Raw genomic sequence first — 22,826 nt, forward strand, 5'->3', positions numbered from 1 at the left:
ATGTTGAAATAAAATGTAGGCTATTTGTATAAGCAACGTATTAAACTGCAAATTAACAATATGCCCTAATATTTCATGAAAACAACGTTACAGTCAGGCGAAATATGAAAGTAATGAATACATAGATAAAATGTAGGCCTATAATCATTTTCTTTTTTTACAAAGAAAGAGTACACTTGAAATATTGTTGAAATTGTAATATTGTTGTAATTGTAACCTTTTTAATAAAATGGCAAAACATATTTACAAGATAGATGTAAGCAAAATCTTAAATGATCAATATAAGTCTTCTTCTAAATATCCTTTGTCCTTGCATTGTGGCTCAGTCAGTGTCACACCTGAATGAATGGCTAATTATGCAGAGTCATTATGCAGAGTGGGTGTTCTAAGTTGTAAACCACTCCTCGTTCACGCCTCCTCGCATATTGGCTTTCCAAGCAAAACCTGTTTTACAACAATTTAAATCAATGTATGGTTTTATGTGAACGATAAAGCAAGACTATTTTCACATGATTTTGAAGAAAAAACACTAGGCGAGGACATCCATTATTCAAAAGTCTTATTGACACATATTTACTATGTGTTTTGTGGCCTTATTTCAGAAATTTTAGTTTTTAGTTTTTTCAATAACCATGCATAAACATTATTCTCTCAAAAATGAAAACATGTACATACACGTGGCTCACATATTATGGTAGCCCTGTTTGTGCTTTATAGAGTGAATTTACACCTTTGCCATTAATATGTTTATAAGCAACTGAAAAAAGCACAAATGTCAGGGCATGTCAGAACATCTCAAGGGCCCCAAAAACACCCTAGACCCCTGAGGGTTAAAAACACCACATAGACATTAAAAACTTGATTTTCACCACAGGGGGACTTTAAAGTTTGTCTAGTTATTGATTGATAATGTGATGTTGAAAGGCAAATATTAAATTGCATTTATGGTGCATCCAAAAATAATCGTTTTAAAATTATTAAAATGATTTCATCATTTGGCAATAGAATTGCATTTATTAGTATTATTTCTTCCTCGAAAGTTCTAAGAATCTTCACTAGAATCGTTAAGGAACCGAAATCGTTACGTTCCTTACGATTCCCATCCATACAGTATGTAGCACGCTCATTTTATAGCTTCAGGTCAATAACCTGAGCTCTTGTACTCCGCTGAAAGTCTTACAGGAGTGTTTGACAGGAAGCCTTGATGCTCCTGGTCAGTTCTTTTGATGCATTTTTCATTGGCATTTTTTACCTTGGATCACTGCGGACCGCTTTCTTGTTTGTTAGAACATATCCAACTCTTTTAGATTCTGAACTCAGGCTGCTTTGTGAAACTTGGTTTTCATGAGTTTAATAAACTCTACACAGATCCTAATCCCAGAGGCTTTCAGAGTTTGGTGAGATGGTGTTATACAGGAAGACTGTGGAGGAAGGAAGGGAAGGAGTGAAAGAAATCTCTCTTCAAGAATAGCTCCAGAGCGGAGCGGCTTTTCCTGCTATGGGAAACCTGGAATGGGAGGGTGAAAGCCTCACTGAAGCATTTGCTGACAGAAATTCAACCGTAATGGGAGAAATAACTTCTCACAGACACTTTTCAGGAGGCTCAGCCAGACTTCCTGTTTCCTCCTGAGATACTTCCTGTGGATACCAACATAACGCTCTACACATTTAAAGGTTTCTCACCTCTTTTGGGCCCTATTTTATGTTTTTTTTTTTTTCACAAAAGAGTGGATGTTTATCTTCATCTGCTTTCTCTCTCATGCCCTCAATTTCCTCTTGTATCAAGCGTTCATTTTTCTTCTGGACTCTATCATTCTGTGTTTATGACTTGTCTCTTTTCTCTCAGCATGTAAAGGGTGGGTGTCAGAGTTCATGGGAAGGAAACTGAGCCCGTCGGTGCAGGTGGTTGTGTTGGGCATTTAAAGGCACGGCATCATGATTATGGATGTACTGTAAACACGAACGCTCAAAATAATTAATTGGTTTGAGTAGGACAAACTTAAACTAATTAGTTCAGTCAAATTAACTTTTTTGAGTATTTAGCACTTTCTTTTGCTTTCAAGTTCACAGAACTGATATATTTTAAGTAAACTGAACTGTTTCATTGTTTTGAGTTTCATGACATTATTTCTTTTAATTTAGACAAACTTAAGTTTAACTGAAACGGCTGGGATGTCTATTTCCCAGCATGCTTTGCCGATGGCACTCGAAAGGGAGAGTAAATGCTATAATTAAGTAAGTGTAATATAATGTTGTTGTTTTTTTGTGCAAGATTAATGTTAAGTGGGAGATTTAGTAGTGACTAATGTTTTGTTATGCTAACTTAGAGGAATTTCTGTTAATGTTGGTTTTAGGATAGTTACCATCATGGTGACAAGTGGTGCATGCAGCTTGATTTGAGAGCAAATAAAACCTTTGTATTGCTGCACTCATACAGCAAGTGCTACTTTATAACATACTATTGTTAATATGTTAACAAATTAGTATGTTAGCAAACTAGCTTGTTAAAGCTAGCTAATTTTATACTAGCATTTTTGACCATTTTCACAAATGTCATGGCTCCCAGAATTTTTTGAAATTTGAATATCGAACTTACAATATACCGAAAAAAAGGAACAGAGCAAGAAAAAGTATTCTTGCTTCATGCATTCTTTTTTTTTTATCAACATTTGAATGTAGGTACGTTTCATTAATAAAAAAGCACACAAAAAAAATCATGTTTTTGTCAAAGACTACACCCGGAAGGGATTCAGAACGATGAATGAAACACTGATGGAGTCGATCGAGTCCTTCAAAAATCAACCCCCCCCCCCCCCAAAGCTTCACAGTCGTTTCCTCTTCCTGGGTCGACATTTCATTTGATTTATATGCCGTTTAATGTTTGATCGCTTTAGCTTACATGTGCGTAAAAAATGCTTGTTTCATCTTCGCATGTTTTTGGATCCGGAGATTCAGTACACTTTCAGATGATGCTTAATAGCGCCCCCTACCGTATAACAGTGAAAACACGGATTGCCGGAAAATTCCATCAATGGCAGGGAAAGAGTTAAACTAGTTCAGTTCAGAATATATTTTAAAATTAAGCTCTTTTGCATACATTATCAATTCACAATGACCACAAAAAACCCTAAAAGGATCATAAAAGTAGTTCATAATTAACGCTATATTCCAAGTAATTTGTTATAATGTGTCTTGCGACCAAAATGCCATTGACGTTAACGAACCTATAGCAACTAAAATCTATCAAGAGACTGAAGAATGGAATAAGTAATCTGGACCACTTTTATGGTGCTTTTTTAGCCTGTAAATAATGAAAGAATTTAGATTTTTGAGGCAGTGGAAGTAAAAACAGCTTGATCTGCATGATCTCATAATGTGTTTGTGTTCTCGCTGGCCTAATTACTGAGCTTCAGGCTACAGGAAGTGGGAATCTGTTTCCGGGAAGATACCGGGTTATAATCTTTTTTCCCCCCTAATGTGTCAGTCTTGGGTCATGTAGATTGAGTCTACGGCGGTTTTCATGCTAGGTTTGATTGATTGGTTAAAAAAAACTCACCAGTCCTCACCAACCTTTTTCACATTGTACTTTTGGGTTTGTTTGCTTTGTCGATGTGAGCACTAGTGGCAGCTGTTTACTGATGAGAAACTGCGTTATAGAATGATAAATGTGACTGAGATCATGCAAAGATGCCATTTTATGTCATCAATACCGGTTTGCTTTGGCGATTGTTTACATGCACATTGTGAACTGTATCCCAAACCGAAGACTCTCAGGTGTAGTTTGCTGGTTTCGGAAAACTCACACACTAACCAAACGAACTAGACTCTGACATCAAAGCGGTGCTTTATCAAAAAGATGGATCAAACAGACAACATTAAAAATCTGTTGTGTCGAAGTTCACGTACAAGTGAAGTGTGTCATTCGCAAAACGAATGGCTTATTCCTAACACTCTCTTGTAAAACAACAACAGTTTTCACGTTGGTTATTAGTTAAATGTGTAATGTTACCATGTAATGTTTGCATTAATATGTGAAAATGTGAAAATATATATTTTAAATGTGTCATCAACTAAAATGTTCTTTTCTTTGACTAAAATTAGATTGCGTTTACCCCTAAACCTACTCCTCACAGAAAACTTTCTGCATGTTTACATTTTCTAAAATGATTTATAAGTTGTTTTCCTTATGGGGACAAAAAAAGTCCCTACAAGGACAAGGATTTCAGATATTGCTATCTTTGCGGGGTTTACCCACACACACACACACACACACACACACACCCACACACCCACGCACACACACACACACACACACACACACACACATTATTAACTGTGAGAGGGGGGCATGTTTCTGCTGACAATCCTCTTGAGTCCTTTATTGAGGGCAACAGCTGGTTGTTCCCTGTGCCCGTATCTCACACCCAGACACACCCTCCAGTGACACACTGATCCCTGTGTTTCTGCTTTTCCTCCCTCCACATGGACTCTCAGCCCCACAAGAGTGCACAAAGAGAAGTCTATTTCCCTCCAAATTAGATTTGCTAGAGGAAAGAGCTTTGCACTTTTATAGCTCACCCAGACTGCAGTAATATTTAGCTTTCATGCATGTGTGTTTGTAGTTCTGCGACATATCTTCTGTAAACCTCACGGTATAGAACGGACGATGACTAGCGTCAGTTTCAGAGTTAGCAAACTGGATGCTGGAAGGTGCTGAATATTGCCGCTTTTAACCTCTTAATGAAACCTCGCTAGACTTTGGACTAAAGATGGACTTGCGCTCATGTTGTTGGAGGCTGAGGTGTCCGGTAGGTGTACATTTCTATTTATTATGTTATTTGCGGAAGTTGAATGAATATGAAACTTTAAACTTTTTTTTTTTTTTACTATTGTAATGAAATAAATAAATGATATAAATACAATGAATTACTCTATGCTTTTTTATGTAATACTTTTATATTTTCATCTTTTACTTTTTCATGAAACACAAAATAGAATTTAAGAGTATTCATGAAGCAGTTTTGAATACATTAAGTTTGTATTAACTACATCTGTCCCAAAAATATTTTAATAAGATATTTTACTAAATTAAATGCAACTAAATATATAGCCTACATAAAATTGAGAACGATTTGAAAATCGTTTTATGCAGTTTTTTTCCACGTAACTAAATATTCATGTTACGAATATTGTCGACTCTATGACAAATTACTTTGTTCCTCTATTGTAGTTTGTTTTAGATAAAAGCATCTGCTAAATGCATAAATGTAAAAACAAATGGAAAGTGTTTGATTAAATATTCATGAAGCTCTTTTGCATACATGCTGCATATCAGCAGTTCGCAAAGAAAAACGCTCCCAGAAGGTCAAAAACCACCAATAAAGTACTATAAAAGTAGTTCAAAAGTAGCACTATATTCAAAGTCATCTAAATTTAATGCGACTTGTTACCAAAACGCCACTGACATCATGTTGACTTGAGAAATAGCGCTGAGGTAAAATAGCACATTTGCTGCAGCTGTACACAAGGCGACCCGAGTTCAAGGTTCATGCTTTCTCAAGCCAACATCAGTTTGTTCTTACAGTATAACTTCTAGATACAGTTTGGTCTCCTTCAGAAGACTTTGAATGAATCAATGATGTGTGAATACATTATTGGCTGATCTATTCATGTAAGTCTGGCTTGCTGTGACATCTTGTTTGCTGTGTGTTGCATTCATAAATAAAGCTTTATGCTGTTAAACGGTATGCAATATAATTTGCTAGGCAACATACAAATGAAGTTAATCTTGCACACGTTAGCAGTTCCACTGAGATGCGGCTCATAATCGCATGTGATCATCTGAAGTGGTGGTGAATACCACAGAGGTTCCCCTAATGGGAGAAGCATCACGCATTGAGTTGTGCGTGGGGAGCCGGTGTCTGTTGTGATTCCTGTGAATGGCAGTTGTCTGAAATAGCTGCAGGTGTGAGGAGAGCTGGCCCACTTTTGTTGTTTAATATAGACAGGTGGTGTCGACCGAAATGAGACTACAGCTGTTCCCCGGCCTGTCGACTTAATGCACGTCTAATCTCATGTACAGCGCAGGCGTACACGGATGTGTGAACATGTTAGAGGCTGTTTGCCCTGGCAAATTCCCATATTTCCCAGTGGAGGTCTTGTTGTGGGACTGAGCTGCTTCAATGCTGATGTTGGTGGTCTCAAAGTCTGCTTGAGGAGTCGCGCTGAAACTATTTCGTGCTAGCCTGGAAATCCAGACCTAAATCTGAAAGATTAATGGTCTGGCATCGACTAATGAAAATCGGCCAGCTCGAGGGGCGGCACCAAGCATGCATTTGAAAATCTCACTGCACGCAATTGGATAACACTACGACCATTCACAACATCAAGCCCCATACGCTTAGCTACCAAAGTCCTTCTTGCAAAGGAACGATTCAAGCTCCGTCTTCTGTTCCTCTTTTAGAGCCAAGTCTAACTCGTTCATTGTAGCGGCCAAAGCCGTTTCAAACAACTGTTGTTCATCCACAGCCATCTTGCAATGTTTAGTAATGACTTTGACGTCACAGCGCTGTCGTCATCTGTTTATCTCGCCTCTGGCCCGCCTATATCAGATAACCCGATGTGATTGGTGCAGCTCAGATAGAGGGGCATATTTAATGAGCATCATTACTCAACGCCAGAGTAAACTCGCTGAGCAAATTCAACTTGTGCTCTCGCGAGAACTCTGGATTTCCAGGGTAATTTCCTGCAGAAACTGCTAGTAAATTTCACAAATAATTCCAAAGAAACTGCGAGTAACATATTCAATCAAATGTGATTTCGAAGGACTGTAATAGTATTTTCTTGTGAAACGTACTCCAGTAATCTCCGAAAGTCATTTTTACAGAGAGGGCTGTGAAGGATTGCATCTGATTGGTGTGTTTTAAAGAGCCATGGTCACTCACTGACTTAATGGGAATCATGCCATCTCGTGCAATTTAATGTTTTTACTGGATCGTTAGAATATTGTTAATCTAATAATAATCCTGTATTTCAAACAAGATTTATGAAATGAGTTTCACAAGGGATATTTATAACATTATTTCTTTATATTAGTTATTATTACATTTTTGTAACATTAATGTAGATATGATAATGAAAGTAAAACTAGTCATCTAAAACTTTTGTGTATTTTTTTCCATCTTTTGAAAGTTTGAAACTATTATACTGATTTTTTTTTTTTTCATTTTTTTTCATTTTGATGCTTATTTGTTTAGTTGTTTTTCCCACCAAATATGATGTCGCTTGGTGGAGGATGATGCCATTAGGGAACTGGCTTTTGGCAGTTGCAAAAGACAATCAGGATGGAAAGTGATATTGAGGAGATAAACTATTAGAACTATATTTAGAAGAAAAAAAATGTTTTGTTTGTAATAAACCTTATTATTTAGAGAAAGAAAAACAATGAAGAATAATTTATAGATATATAGTTAAACACCAACAAAAATTACAATCACTGAAACCCCAAAAAAAAAGCTAATATGATTTCAGTCTTCCAATAATAAAACAAATACACTAGCATTCAAAAATCTGGGGTCAGTAAGATTTTTTTTTTTTTATGTTTTGGAAAATTCTTTTATGCTCATCAAGCCTGCATTTATTTGATCAAAAAAAAAAAAAAAAACCCAAAAAAAACCCAGTAATATTGTGAAATATTACAATATAAAAAGCTGTTTTTTTATGTTAAAATATGTTAAAATATTATTTATTTCTGTGATGCAAAGCTGAATTTTCAGCATAATTACTCCTGTCTTCAGTGTCACATGATCCTTCAGAAATCATTCTAATATGCTGAATTATTATCAATGTTAGAAACAGTTGTGCTGCTTAATATTTTGGAAACGGTGATACTTTTCACCGTTTCCAAAATATTCTTTATCCAAGATTCTTTGAATATGAAGTTCAAAAGAACAACATTTATTTGAATTAAAAATCTTTTGTAACATTATAAATGTCTTTATTTATTTTATTTTTTTACTCAATTTAATTAATTAAGTATAATATGATAATTTTAATGCATCCTCTCTGAATAAAATTTAAAAAATCTTAATGACTGCAGACTTTTTAGTGGTAAGCGTTTGCTACATTGACTTTTACTGCATACTAAGAATACCAAGTTAACAATTTAAGTATCAGAATATTGAATTCAATCCCTAAATATATTTGGAAAGGATTTGTGTGTGTGTGTGTGTGTGTGTGTGTGTGTGTGTGTGTGTGCGTGCAGGAGAAGAATTCAGACGAATTCAACCTCTTAATCTCCTGGAAAATCCCACTCTATAAATGTGTATCTGTGCTGAAGCGCTTTGACGTCACGCTCCTGCCTCTTTATAAAACATCATTGTCGGCTATGTGTTTTTGAAATGCGTGCATCTGTGTGCACATTTATTTCTAGCCAAAATCGAAGCGACCAGCTATTTATCCTGTCCGTTTTTCCATGGCATTCCTGTCGAACATCCGGTTAGTGTAAAAATATGAGTGTGTCTGAGTCTGGCCAGCATGATGGCGCATTACGGAACAAATTGGCCACTTTGGGACACGTCTAAATGACTCCCTACGCCCCGCATTCACCACACACTCTAAATAAATGCTGCTTTTTGAAGCGGGGCCATTAGTCCTGAGGACTGACCATTACCCACGCTGCAGCAGTGAGTTTTCAGAGCTCCCCCGCGTCGCTACGCTGATTTATTACCGCTCTGAGATTGACCTTGTGGTTGTATGGGTTTGGATTGAGGCTGGTTACTTGCTTTACCTCGACTCTAACTGAACTTTTAGGCATGGAAGGTGAGGTAAGTGTGATGTTGCAGTACTTTTTAATGAGTTAGCATGGCTTGGTAACCCTAACCTTTTTCAAATATGGTCCTCTTGGTGCTGTTAATAGGACAAAATGCAAAAACCTTTTAGTCTTTACATCCTGCTGATTCTTTTAATTAAGCACCTTATAAATTATCAATCTCACCCTGTTGAACTGATGAATGATGCAAACCTGTAAAAGACTCTTAAGGCCCCTTGAGGAGGTGTGTGTGTGAGAGAGAGAGAGAGGTAGTGCTGGGCGGTTTGACCAAAAATCAACATCACGGTTTTTTTCTAAATTATACCGGTTTCACGGTTTTTACCGTTTTTTTTTTTTTTTTTTTTTTTTTTTCTCAAGCATGATGGGTGTTTACCACATTTTCTACTGAGTGAGAGAGGAAATAGTGCAGTAGATTTACTTATAATGCCCTATTTTATTGTCATGAGTGAATATTATAGAAAAAATCCACACTAATATTAATAATACAGGTTTGCAAGGCTGTTTACAAAGAGGTGTCAGCAGGACGCGCTTTAGGAGCGGCAGAAACAGTGGTTTCCCCGGTAACGGCTGTACACAAAGCAGCAACGCTCATAAACACTGCTTTATCAGGAAAGATAAAGAAAGATTCAATCGTAATAACAAAGAAACTTTTCTAAAGACTGTCAGTTCACTTCAGATACGTTAATACAGTATAAAAACACACGCGCCGCAAGAAAAAAGACTCTCACCCCCACACGTCTCGTGCCCATTCTAGTCAATGCTTGTGTTTCAGATCGAAGCTTCCCAGAAGCGGCTCTCCGCGCCGCTTCGCTAAATATAGGCGCCTGGTCTATTTTGACGCACCACGTGGAGGACGGAATAAAACCTTGTCGCAGCTGTAATGCGCCGCAGACGTGTGTTGTAAATGAGGGGTGAGACTGTGTCGCGCAGCGCCGCGTTCCGATTAAAGCGACATACACCGGTTTTGCGGTATATTAAAAATTCATATCGTAACAAAAATAAACACCGGTATTCGGTATGAACCGGTAAACCGCCCAGCACTAGAGAGAGGGATGTTAATGTCTCTGTGTCTTCTTGTCTAGCTTGATAGTTCATCCAAAAACTCTTTCTTTCTTGGAACACAATAGGACGTTTGAAGCATCTTTACAAGCTTTGAAAACAATACCATAAAATATAAAAAATCTCATAATTAAAAATTATGTCATAGCAATTATGAGTCAAAATTTTGAAGAAACATCATGATTATGAGATAAAAAACAAATGAAAAAAGTCTAAATTGGTTTGATTTGAATTATGAGATAAAAAGGCATTACATCGGAATTATGATGTCATAATAATAACATAGTTGACATTCATATAGTGTAATTATAACTTTTTATGCCTGTAATTGAGATAAACATAAAAGCATAATTTTGAGATAAGTCTAAATTAAGACGACTTTTTATCTTGGAAATTGGTTTCATTTGAATTATGAAATAAAAAATACACAAGACGAAATTATTGCATGTCATCATCAGAATTCACACAATTTTTTCATAATTATGACAAATTTGAAGTTATTGGATATACTTTTATCTCATAATTATGACTTAGTATCTTAGTAATTTTCATTTTTTATGTCATTAACCTTTTTTTATTTTTTATATGGCATAAACGAGCTTCCGTTATATTCCATGTCTTCAGAAGCTGTATAGTAGCTTATCTGAGATACATATCTTTAAAATTATTTCATTTTTTCATCCTCTATGCCGTTAGTGTTCTATGTTTGTGTTTAAAAAGTGTTGCACCATGTTTGCCCTCATTGACTCACCATTTCAGACATGCAGAATGGAAAATACATTGAAATCTGGAGCAGAGGGGAAGATGTTCAGTGAATAATCTAAAACGTGGCCTGTTCTTCACAAAAAGCTATTGTGTGGCTTCAGAACATTTGAAATATAGTGAACAAGTTATTATAGGCAATCATTTTATGGCCTCTTTGGAGCTTCAAAACCATCAAAAATCGTCTTTCTCAGTGGACAGTTTAGGAACGACGCGAGTTTGAGTAAATGATGACAGAATATTCATTTATAGGTGAGTTCTCCCTTTAACTGGATACATTTCCTCAGTTGATTTGCAGAACCGGAGGCTCTTAGACTCTTAGTGATCTGTGGCTCAGATAGCGGCGTCTGCTCAGCCAATAAGCAGATGTGAAACCGATAGACTGTGGCCTCATCGATCCAGCGCTGACTTGTATAACAGCCGGGCTGATTTTTACCCCTTAAAAAGAGAGCGGTTCGAGTTTACAATCGGCCCTTGCTATCTGTCCCGCCCGCCGCCTCCGGGGACCACTGTCCAGAGACGCCCCAGAACGACATGTGTAAACTGGGAGTTTCCCGCTCTGAGATCAGTGAACTATGATAAGTGCACGAGGGATCGGTCGTGGGAAGACGACTGGCTTCTTGCGGGTCGAATAAACAGATGTCTTTTGATGTGGTGCGGGTTTCATCTCAACATGAGGCCTGAAGTGCCCCGTTAAATGAACTCTCGCTCTACACTATTAAATGGAAAGATTCCAAATATAATCTTAAAGTCCCCCTGTGATGAAAATACAGTTTTTAATGTTGTTTATATGTCTCTGTGGTGTTTTTAATATGCTTTAAGATAAACCATGTGTAAATTCATAAGTCGACATCATTGCTGAGTATTTTCTCCTTAGAACTGCAGTGAACCAAAGACAGTCTCAAAAACACGGTTTGAAATCGCTGGCGTCATAAACTACCTTGTAACCAATCAGATCAACGTGTGATCGTCAACGAGTGGATCTCTGAGCTGTTGTGAGTGAGTGGAGGCGGGGCTCATTTGCATATTCATAGAATCGCGGTATTCAGAATCGCGGTTACTTTAGTGATCAAAGATGATTTTAAGGGATAAAGTTATTGACTACAGGGGGACTTTAAAGTGTTCTGTCATGGCGCTTCATGCTGTTTATGAACTCCAACAAACAAATTGGCTGTTGGATTTAGAATTTTATGAAGAATAACTGTCATGTTCACATCGCCCCAACAGACACTGACAAACACTTGAACTTGTTCAGTCGGGTGAAAACAAACTCTGACCAACACCGACTAATCCATTAGTAAGATCGGCTAGTTCTGACATTTGTAGTGGTGGTGCTTTAATTGACATGTTGTGCTTCAACTATTAGACCGATTTGCATCCCTTTTATAAAGGTTGCAAGACAGATTAGTTGACTAGTTGTTCAGGCAATTAACTAACAAGTCTATTGGAAAATGTTGTAGTCTAGCACTGCAGTCTTTGAACTTTTTGATGCCATAGACCCACAGAAATGATGATTCCCTTTTGAAGGGCCCAAATCCAAAAATATTAAGGGTACTGTATATAGTATCATGGTTTCCACAGAAATATGAAGCAGCACAACTGTTTTCAACATTGATAATAATGTGTTACAATAATAAGTGAACACAGTAATGTTTCTTGAGCATCAAATCATCATTTTAGAGTGATTTCTGAAGGATCATGTGACACTGAAGACTGGAGTAACGATGCTGGAAATTCAGCTTTGATCACAGGAGTAAATTGCATTTCACAATATATTCAAGTAGAGAACTGTTATTTTAAATTGTAATAATATAACACAATATTACTGATTTTATGATTTTTAATCAAATAAATGCTGACTTTGTGAGCAAGAGACTTTTATAGTTTTTTAATAGTCACTTTTATAAACATTTATACATCTTTTGGCACCCCAGTTGCAATGTCTCTTGTAAAGTTTAGGCTTGTTTCTGATCCGAACTGACCTTTGAACAGTATGTCTTATATATTTGAACATGTTAGGGGATATTTATGCTGTAAAATTTTTAAATATACATATTATCTGGAACATTAAATAAAATATCTGGCCAATTTTGTAAATTATTGAATTTTACTTAATTTAATTTTACTTTACTTTACAAGGCCATATTTCTACACAGTAAATTATTTGCACCCCAGTTTGAAACCCTGGTTTAGCACATCACTACTCTGATTGGCCTCGCTCTCCTCCGAACTCTAGCCTTAAACATGACTTGTCTCATTTTTATTCCACTTTATCTGCCACTGAAAAAGTGAACGAGTGACCGTGCGTGCTGCAGATTCGCTGTTGGTTCAGTTCTCATCCTCACCTCCTGCTCTCTTTCCTCATTGCAGGGAAGAAGAGATCCCGTGTTCCTCACTGGAGGGAGTTTCCCACCTGATTGTCCCGTCTGCAGTGAGACACTCATCAAACTCAGCGTCTACGGTGTGAATGACGGCCACCAGCAGACGGTGAGTGAAGAGGTTTCTCTCAACACTCGTGTTACGGCTCTTCTCGTCTCGGGTCCTTTCAGCTGTTGTTCTGCAGATCTCAGTCTCTGGTCCGTGTTGTTTGCTAAACCCTGAATGTTTTTTTTCTTGTAATCACATGCTTGGTAATTTCTGTCACAAAATCATTGAGAGCTGCAGCTTTAGTCTATAAATCAGACGTTGTCTTGCAAGCCACATGTTTGATTATTTTGCATAAAGTCTGGCACATTGACGTTTTATTCTGCCACAAATTGACAGTAATTTAATTTCTGTCACAGCGGTTCATTCTGCAGACAACACCAAAGAAATTAGATATCATTTCACAGACAAAATCTGATAACAAAGCAGGATATGCAGATGTACTAGCGAAATTTGCCAACTTTAATGCTCGCTACACATTGTACGAGTTTGGGCTGTCCTAGACGAAAGATGACCAATCGTGATGATTTCTGTGGTCTTGGCTACTAAACGGTGGTCCTGCGTCGTACAGTGAGAGATATTCAAAGATGGCCGTTGTCACGATCTTGCGACCAAAGATCGTTTTCTGACAGTGTCTGTAAGCAGCCAAGTCTATTACTTAAAGATCAGCATACATTTGGAAATTGACTTTTTGACAAGCGTTTGGCAGATCATTTTAAATATCGATGATCTACTATATCGAACGCCTTCTTTAAAGGGGGGGTGAATTGCTGTTTCATGCATACTGAGTTTTTTACACTGTTAAAGAGTTGGATTCCCATGCTAAACATGGACAAAGTTTCAAAAGTTAAGTTGTACGTTTGAAGGAGTATTTTTGTTCCAAAAATACTCCTTCCGGTTTGTCACAAGTTTCGGAAAGTTTTTTTAGAGTATGGGTCTGTCTTACGTAAGATAGGGCGGAATTTCCTTATATGGGTTCTAAGGGCACTTCTCCGGTAAGATCGCGGGCGCGCGCGCACTCGTAGACTAGAGCAAGAGAGTGAAAGCAGTTCGCCATCAAAGCGCCCTGCCCGGCTTTTGGAAGTCAGTGTGACCAAAGAAGTGTGTTTTTGGTTGCCAGGGCAAGACAACCCTGCACAGATTCCCAAAGAATCCAGCGTTAAGGGACCCGTGGATGGAGTTTGTTTTCCTGAGCATAAACGGAGTTGTGTAAGACTGTTTGTTCCCTGCATTTCGACGATGATTGTTTTATAAACAAAGCCCAGATCGACGGATTCGCAGATCGTCTAATGCTTAAGGATCGAGCAGTCGCAATGATAAAGGTTCGCGGTCGTGCGTTGGAACCGGACGGTGAGTAAAACTGTTGAACAAATGTCTCTGTGTGTTGTTAGCTCGGTTAGCACAGCTTTAGCTCCGCCCACACGGCCCGCCCCCAGCCGCTCGTTTTTTTCCGGAAAGACTCGGTACAGCCTATCTTTCTTTTATAAATATAATAAAACTAAAGACTTTTCGGAGATATGAAGGATGCAATACTACTCTATAGGTACTCAAGATTAACAGGAGATTGAGTGAAAATGAGCATTTCACCCCCCCCCTTTAAATCCAAAAAGACTGCTCCAACACAGGTGGTTTCATCAAGCAAGGATTTCACTGTTTGTTATGAAGACACAGTTTGCATCTCTGTGGAGTGGTACTGGCGAAACCCAAATTGCATGGGGTGCAGGAGAGAATGGCCGTGGCTGAGGTGTTTATTCAGCAGATTGGCGATCCACTTTTCTGCAACCTTAGACACAACAGGGAGGATGCTGATGGGGCGATAATTTGAAATGTTTGTTTTGTCTCCAGATTTAAAAATTGGTGAGACTATAGCCACCTTCCATCCTGATGGCAATTAAAGGTTGTTTAATCTATTAGAGTTAGAGGAACTGTTGCCAAAGATATATCATGCTAGAAACATAATAATCACTACAATAATGATACAATCAAGCACTCTTAAACATTTGCCTATTTATATCCAAACAGCGAATTAATTATTATTTTTTTTTTTGGCCGGGTAGTGAAATGTATTGGCATTAATCACAGAGAGTTTATCACTGCAGGCCTTCAGCTTCACTGAACAAAGCACCTGTCCAGTGCCGTGTGTGTACAGTATGTCATGTTTATTAGCCCCCTGAGAGAGTCAGGACCTCATTACATTTATTTTCCCACTGCAGACACAAAGCTGGTCTGGCCTAGTGGTTAAAGATCAAGGCTGTTAAGTGAAGAAGAAGTGAAGTGACGTGAAGGCCAAGTATGGTCTTACTCAGAATTTGTCCTCTGCATTTAACCCATCCAAGTTAGTGCACACACATTAGGAGCAGTGAGTAGTGAACACTTGTGAGAGTCGAAACCTCGACTCTCTAACCATTAGGCCACAACTGCGTGATTGTGGGTTTAAATCCTGAAGAGGAATGTTGAGCTGTCAAGACTCTTCAACCCTAGATTCCTCCAGCGATATTGTGCCTGTTTGAGTCATTTCGTTTCGGTGAATCAGTTCCAATCCACTTCTTTCTGCCTAGCTTCAGGAAGCAGAACATTAGCAGAAGATGCTAATGAGAGCGAGAAAGAGAGTTTTTGAAATTCTGAGCAGATCCTTCAGGTTTCATTTGAGCATCATTTCCTCGTCCGCCTGTAGCTTCACACTTTAGTATTCCTGTACGAGCCCTGCCTCATGAATAAGAGAGCAGGAAGAGCGATGGAAACACTTCCCGATTGCTCTCACTGGATTTGATCTTGCCAGAGGGCATGAAGTCAGAACGGACAGGTGGACTGCATTGCATCTCACATATATAGATAAAAAATAATAGCAGGGTTATTTCTGTAATGCTCTACCTTACGACCGACACTTCAACTTTAATTACGGTATAACTTGATTATTTAGATAATGGCAACAAAATAACATGATAGTTTGTTGTATAGTTTGAACAGTATTTATATCGTTTTTACCTCTTATACACAGCCACGTCCAAGTGATCTGAGGGCGCGCATCCTGGTGTGTGACGTGTACGCAGACTGGTGCATAGATATATACACTAGATGTCGCCTTAAAGACATTCGTTCCAATGGACTGCCGTAGACAAGTTTATAGTTAGTTAATAGTTTTATTCAGCAAGAATGCATGGATTTCCCATTACAGTATTACCGTGAATATCATAATGATTTGTTTGCAATATAACGCAAACAGATGTTCCTACCGCATTTTACGCGCATACACCTAGTTTGCAGAACAAATAAACCGACAAACTAAACGCTCTCATGGTGTCTGCCGTTGATAAGCATCATGAATTCTCCATGATGATGAAGAAGTTTCAGCAAAGGATAAATGGATTTCGAGCCCTTGCATTAGCTCTACTGCTAGATATATTTATAGAGATGAGCAATAAAAAACCTGCCTTGTACAGCTATAATCAGCTGTTCGTCCATCTTGGCTGAGCTTTCAATGTTGTTACGGAAAGGCCAAAGCTGATTGGTTGGTTCGATGTTACATGACCTGCTTGCGGCATTCTGAAAATGTGAGATTTTTTCATCTCGCTGCGGCACAGTGTCGGAAAAAATGAGTGTCGCAATGGCGTTGCTTTTTGAGCATGCTTGTAGCACGTCTACATTTAAAATAACAAACTTGGACGCAACATATGTGAAGCCCATTAGTTAGTGGTTAGATCAGCATAGCAGTCAATAAACAGGACAATAGAGGTCACGTATGGGACAAATCATTTAGGCCCAATATACGGGACAGTTGGCAACCCTAGTACACAGAGTAAGATAACAACCCACAGAACACAATATTCTCAAGAGGTTGAAATTCCAGAAATAGTCTTTGTTTATGCACTAAATAAAACGCAAACTTCTGAACCCACAGCGGGGGCTTTGGAGTCGTATGGGCTCCATTACTGTCAGGTCCAGCTCTGCGGTCTGAGCTTACTCGAGAGATTGCTGTCTATATATAGTGGCTTATCTGAAGATCAAAAGATTCCAGTCAGACATGTTTGCTTTTGCTTCATAACTGTGATGGATCAGATGGATAGTGATGCAGATCTCCATGTTTTTAAACGCACAGCTTTCACTTACAAATGCAGAGCATGCCTCCTTATCGCTCTGCATGAAGAAACTTGGAAAATTATGATTTATTTCAGTGGCTTGTTTGTTTTAACATTGCATCTTGTTGATCTCTGTGCGCCTGGAGTACTAGGTGGGACAAAAGAAGTTTAGCTTCAGGACTCAGCAACATAGTGTCAGCCCAGATCAGGTCCACATCTGGTTCACTTGGATTCCACACGGTCCAGATGTGGATACTATGTTGTTATCTGGGATTGGGCTTCAAGATGCTAAATTGTTACAAATTGGCCTCAGAATTGTTTAATGTGCAAAATTAAATCTATTTTTGAAAAATCAAACATTGAAAGATTGTAATATTACTGTGAACTGCATAAGCTCATGCAACGCTATTAAAACAACATAAACATTTACAATTTTATAAATGCATAAAGCATTTTTAGTTTGAGTTATTTTTAATCTTTAAATGTCAAATCAGTTTTGATGGATTTGTGCTCTTTGGTAACCAATAATTTACAAATCTTGTTGCAAGTGAACCTTTTTGTAGTTTGTCTTGTACATTTTCTTTTACTTTGTAGTTTTGTTCATGGTTTTTGAGGATGTCCATGTTGGCATCTCTCTGATTTGTTTTGTTTCTACCAAATATAAAAGTTCATTAGCCTATTGATTTTGCTATCACAAAATGGTGTTATGATAATTATCCACAATTATATGTTCAGTTGCATATTATTATTTGCGTTTAGCATTGTTTTTTCCCCCTGTTGTCCATGACCCTGTCAGAACTGTGTATTGACTTTTCATTTTTGAACTCGCTAAATGATTGGAGATCACCTTGTGAATGATCACGATTCAGTTTGAGATATTGTGGAAAACTTAATGTGGCAAATACTTGATGAAACTGCATATTGCATGTTGTGTTAGAGAGAGAAAGAGAGAGAGAATAAGTGTAAGAAATGAGCAGAAGCATTCGGCCAATGCAGATAAGACTTCTCATATCTTATAGCACTTGTGTACCTGATTTAAGAAGCACTTTGAGAGGCAAACTAATAGCTGTGCTACAAGTTGCCTGTCAGGAGAAAGTAATTATCTACTGTCCGCTGGACTGCTGAACATGTCATAGCTGTCGCAGCAACAGCGCACCAGCTAATCAAGCGCTCCTTCATTTCCATTCACGCTCAGAAGGAACACGCCACCGGATAATGAACGAATATTTTTATCACTTAGTCTCCATAAACCCGCCCCTTAATTTGATTGTCTTGATGCATGGAGGTGCTCATGGGAGCGAAGAAGCGCTTGCATAATCACTGATTTTCCTAAACGCGTTGAAAAGTATAAAAACTAGTTATTAAAGTTATCAGATGTGCATACATCAATTTATCCAGAGTGAGAAATGGTTTGGGGGCAGGGGTCCAAAAGTAGGTTTTGGCTATGTGCAAATAGTGAGGAAACTGTGAAAATATACCAGCCAAGAAACTGGAATTTTGCAGTATGTGTGTATGCATTTATTTATGGATTTATGTACACATTTATGCATTTATTTATATGAAATTACATCTATTATGCTATTTTAAATATTCCTAATTTTGTTTTGGAGTCTCCTACAATAGGAGTCTCCAAACATTTTAATGTTCTCATAATACACATTGCATCACCTCTTTACTCACAGTGTCTGAAACAGTTTGATTGAGGATTCTGTCTCTATAAACCCCTCCTTTCCAAGAGAATACTCTGCTCTGATTGGTCAGATGACCCAGTATATTGTGATTGGTCTACTCTGCTCTGATTGGTCAGATGACCCATTCTGTTGTGATTGGTCTACTCTGTTCTGATTGGTCAGATGACCCAGTCTGTTGTGACTGGTCTACTCTGCTCTGATTGGTCGGATGGCTCAGTCTGTTGTAATTGGTCTTCTCTGATGGGTCAGACCAATATTAACCAACTGCAGAACCGCAGAACCATACGTCATAGCAGTGTGAGGATGACAGCGCCAGCCTAACAGTCTGATGCCGGAAGTGGGCGGGGTAAAAGCATCTAAGGGGTGGAGATGGGTAGGTTTAGGTATGGTATATGTAAGGTGGTTATGTATAGTATCCACTTCCGGCACCAGACTGTTAGGCTGGCGCTGTCGTCCTCACACTGCTATGACGTATGGTTCTGCGGTACTGCAGTCAGACCTATCTCGGTCAGACACATTGGGCAAACACTGAACCAGACTATTTAAATTTTGAGCAAGCAATCTCATTGGCTGCAGGATCAGCAGAGGCCAATCAGCTTTTGCCATGCGGTAATCATGTGAGATTGCATGTAAAGGACCGATCAGCCTTTGCCATCTAGAGTTTCATGACTGAACTAGATATTTATTACATTCATTTATATCATACTCAAAACCTTGATATTTTAATAGAACAATCTAAAGTACAAGCTAATTTTAAAGTGCATGAGTGCACTGCAAAACAATGACTTCTTCTTAATGAGTTTTTAATTAGCCATTTTTACCTTGGCCAAGATGAATTTGCTTTAAAGGGACACTCCACCCATTTGCATTAAGCTTTGCATTGTTAGAAACCCAATCATACTATTGAATGGTCGTGCAACACTCTCTCATTTTCCCCTGAGACGGGAGAAATCCGTTATTTACCTCTTACACTTCCCTTTGAAGCTAAGCTAACAGGCGCTGTGGAGACAGATGTAAAGTTATGACAATAGTGGAGGAGAGTACTCAATATGATATAGAAGATGATGATTTCGGAAGTCTGATGCTTGAATCAGGTGTTTGTGGCTACCTTTACAAGCCGCATTATAGCGAAGAGCAGCCGAGGCAGAAGACCTGCCTGCCGCGGACGAGGAGCCCGGACTGGCTCGAGTTAGGGCGGACTGGTGGCGCCGGTGATCTCACTATGCAGCTACGAACCGCAACGAACACAGAGATAGAGTCCGTCTGCGGCAAAGAATTTCAACGATGACAATTTCTCCTGGACGAAATCTCTGAATCAGACGTTCATCCTAGTTTCGCACCGCATATGTTCTGACTGAACATCCAGGTACCATGCAATAATTCACCTTTTCGAAAGAAATACAAACGAGGAGTAATGCACTAATGAGTTCGCCAACTAACTAGACATTTTGTGTGAATGTGAAATGAATTTCAAGCTCTGGTGGTAGCTAGTAGACGGAAGAGTGATTTCTCTTATAGGCAGATATGCGCTTTCTGGATTAGTGGGAGTGGCTTGCGGAGCTGTGCAATGTGGTGCATTGTGGGAGTTGTCGTCTTTCATACAAATGCGTCCTGAAGTTATTTTTTGTCTTTCCTCGGTCACGAAGGCACCAAATTCAAAATTTATTTATTATTTCATCTACATATATGACCCACTTTAAATAAAAAACAATGTTCAAATGGGTGGAATTCCCCTTTAAGCAAAAGAGAAAAAGATAATAAGATTTGTTTTCTTATTACATCTTGAATGTAACTATTTTTCCACTTGTTTTTAAGTTGCTTATACTTAAAACAAGTCATAAAATCTTCCAGACAACATGTGTTTTAAGTCTTTTTTTCTATCCAGTTAATTTTTTTGATATTTTAATTGGGAAAATATTTGTTATTTTTATTTATATATCTATATCTGATCTATTTTATTTATTTATCTGTTGTTGTTTTTTAAAACTTTTTGATACAATTTTTAGGCTATAAGAATTTCTAGATCTAACGAGCAAAGAAACATGAAAGGTGAACAAGCTGACAAAGCTGTGGATGAATTAAATGTAATTAAATGAATTACAACAATATGATTTATTCATTTGATATAAGTTTTTAGAAGGCGGAAATATTTATTTATTCATTTTATTTATTTATTTATTTATTTTTTGCTTTTTGATAGAAGTTTTTTAAGAAGTCTGAAGAATTTCTTGACCTTCTTGAAATGGAAAAATAATCCAAAGTATTAGCAGAACAAGCTGACAAATCAGTGGATAAATTAAATGTGTATCTTCTTATTGCATTATTCTCAATTTCATTATCTTTTGCATTTCAGCAGATTTCCAGTGTCAGAGTTGTTAATCTACTTCGACGAACTTCACATGTAATTCTCCCCGTGATTGTTGTCGAGCGATGACATTAATCTCTTTTTCAAAGCCGTCAATGGAGATAGACGCCCTCATACGGTGTGGTTACGTCACTTTGAGCGTCAGCAATCAAACGGCATCATGAACGAAACATCTGATCTTCCCCAGAGACGTGACCTGTCAGAATCCATACGTTTCTTTGACATCATCACATCTCATTTCATCATCCTGTTTGAAAATGATGCCGTCACGACATGCAGATGAAGAGGAACGTCAGTTCTCGTCCTTTCCCTGCAGGGCGAGGCGTCTTTAATCCGGAGAGAAGCGCAGATCAAAGCTGTACAAAGAGATGAAGATGAAACAAAGGCGGATCTGGAGCGAGACATCCGCACGTTTACACTAGCCGCTCCTGGATCTGTTTCAAACAACACACAGATAGTGCCCTCAGCCAGCGAGAGCCAACACAAGCACGCCGCTCTCCCGCTGTGATATCCCAGCATCCCGTCTGCTTTCGGCCTGTAATCTAATGGTGTGCACCTGAAGACCTTCCCAGCATTCTCTGCAGGGAACCATCTCTCCGTTTATGTGTGCAAGCAGCAAACCGACTATCAGCACCTGCTCATCATGTGCAGCCAACACACAAATGTGTGTTTTTCTGGCTCTGTTTCCGCCCAGTGCTACAAAAGACGGCGGGAAATCTTTTATTTGCACTGCTTGTGTGTTTCGCCTCCCTTTTTTTTTGCAAGTGTGTACTTGAGTTGGCCAACAGACTTGTGGGTGGTCCCACTTTTGAGGAAAAAATGTATGAGCCAAAACATTATGACCAGTTAGAGTTTAAGCGAATATCATCTTCTAACAAGGCCACATGTCAACAAAGGCTATCTAGTCTGGTCCAGGCCAGCAGAAGCTCTACTGTGGCACCAGTCACACAACATTGTAATGATGTTATGGGAGGAATGTGTCACAACACACAGCGCACGTAAGACGTAGAATTGACCCGTGACATTGACATTGTTTCATGACAGTGGTGTTCCCTGCTGGAAGTGGCTCTTTCCGCAGAATAAAACACCCTGTCACTGCACACATTGTTCAAGAATGGTTTGAGGAACATGAGGAAGAGTTCAAGGTGTTGCTCTGGCCTCCAAATTCCCCATATCTAAGTCCAATTGAGCATCTGTGGGATGTTTTGGCAGCACGCGGAGGACCAACAGACCAATAGTCATAATGTTTTGGCTCATTGGTGTATATATATATATATTGAGATAGAGATGGCTAAAGTTAGCTTGTTCATTTTGACTACCAACTTTTTTTTCTTCTTGAGTTAGCAAACAGATTGTGGGCTTTGAATCATTGTATGTAATGTGTACAGTAGAAGCTAACAGACATTAATACCTAATAACTAATTCTTAATACCTAATAACTAATACTTCTGTAATATACATTTTTAAGGCCAGACAGGTAATTTGTTGAGGTCAATTTGTAAAGACTACACGCCTGCGCACATACATATTCAAACGCTCATACCTATAGACTAAACACGTAATAGGCATGTGCACGCCATCAGCGTTTCTCCAATTTTTTCAAGGCTTGCACCTTGAAC

At 38.4% G+C, this 22,826-nt stretch overlaps 1 protein-coding gene across 2 annotated transcripts in view; it reads left to right on the forward strand.

Moving 5' to 3' along the window:
• The first annotated feature begins 4,478 nt into the window (after positions 1-4,478).
• Positions 4,479-22,826, forward strand: part of inpp4b (inositol polyphosphate-4-phosphatase type II B) — a 160,905-nt gene continuing 142,557 nt past the window's right edge. For both annotated transcript variants that reach the window (XM_081362240.1, XM_081362239.1), the window contains exons 1-2: positions 4,479-4,808; positions 13,022-13,138. In XM_081362240.1, the coding sequence (XP_081218366.1) occupies positions 4,770-4,808; positions 13,022-13,138 (156 nt within the window). In that variant the 5' untranslated portion in view covers positions 4,479-4,769. The remainder of the gene's footprint in view (positions 4,809-13,021; positions 13,139-22,826) is intronic.

This window comes from Scardinius erythrophthalmus (genome assembly GCF_964197995.2).
Source record: "Scardinius erythrophthalmus genome assembly, chromosome: 3".
Taxonomy (NCBI): domain Eukaryota; kingdom Metazoa; phylum Chordata; class Actinopteri; order Cypriniformes; family Leuciscidae; genus Scardinius; species Scardinius erythrophthalmus.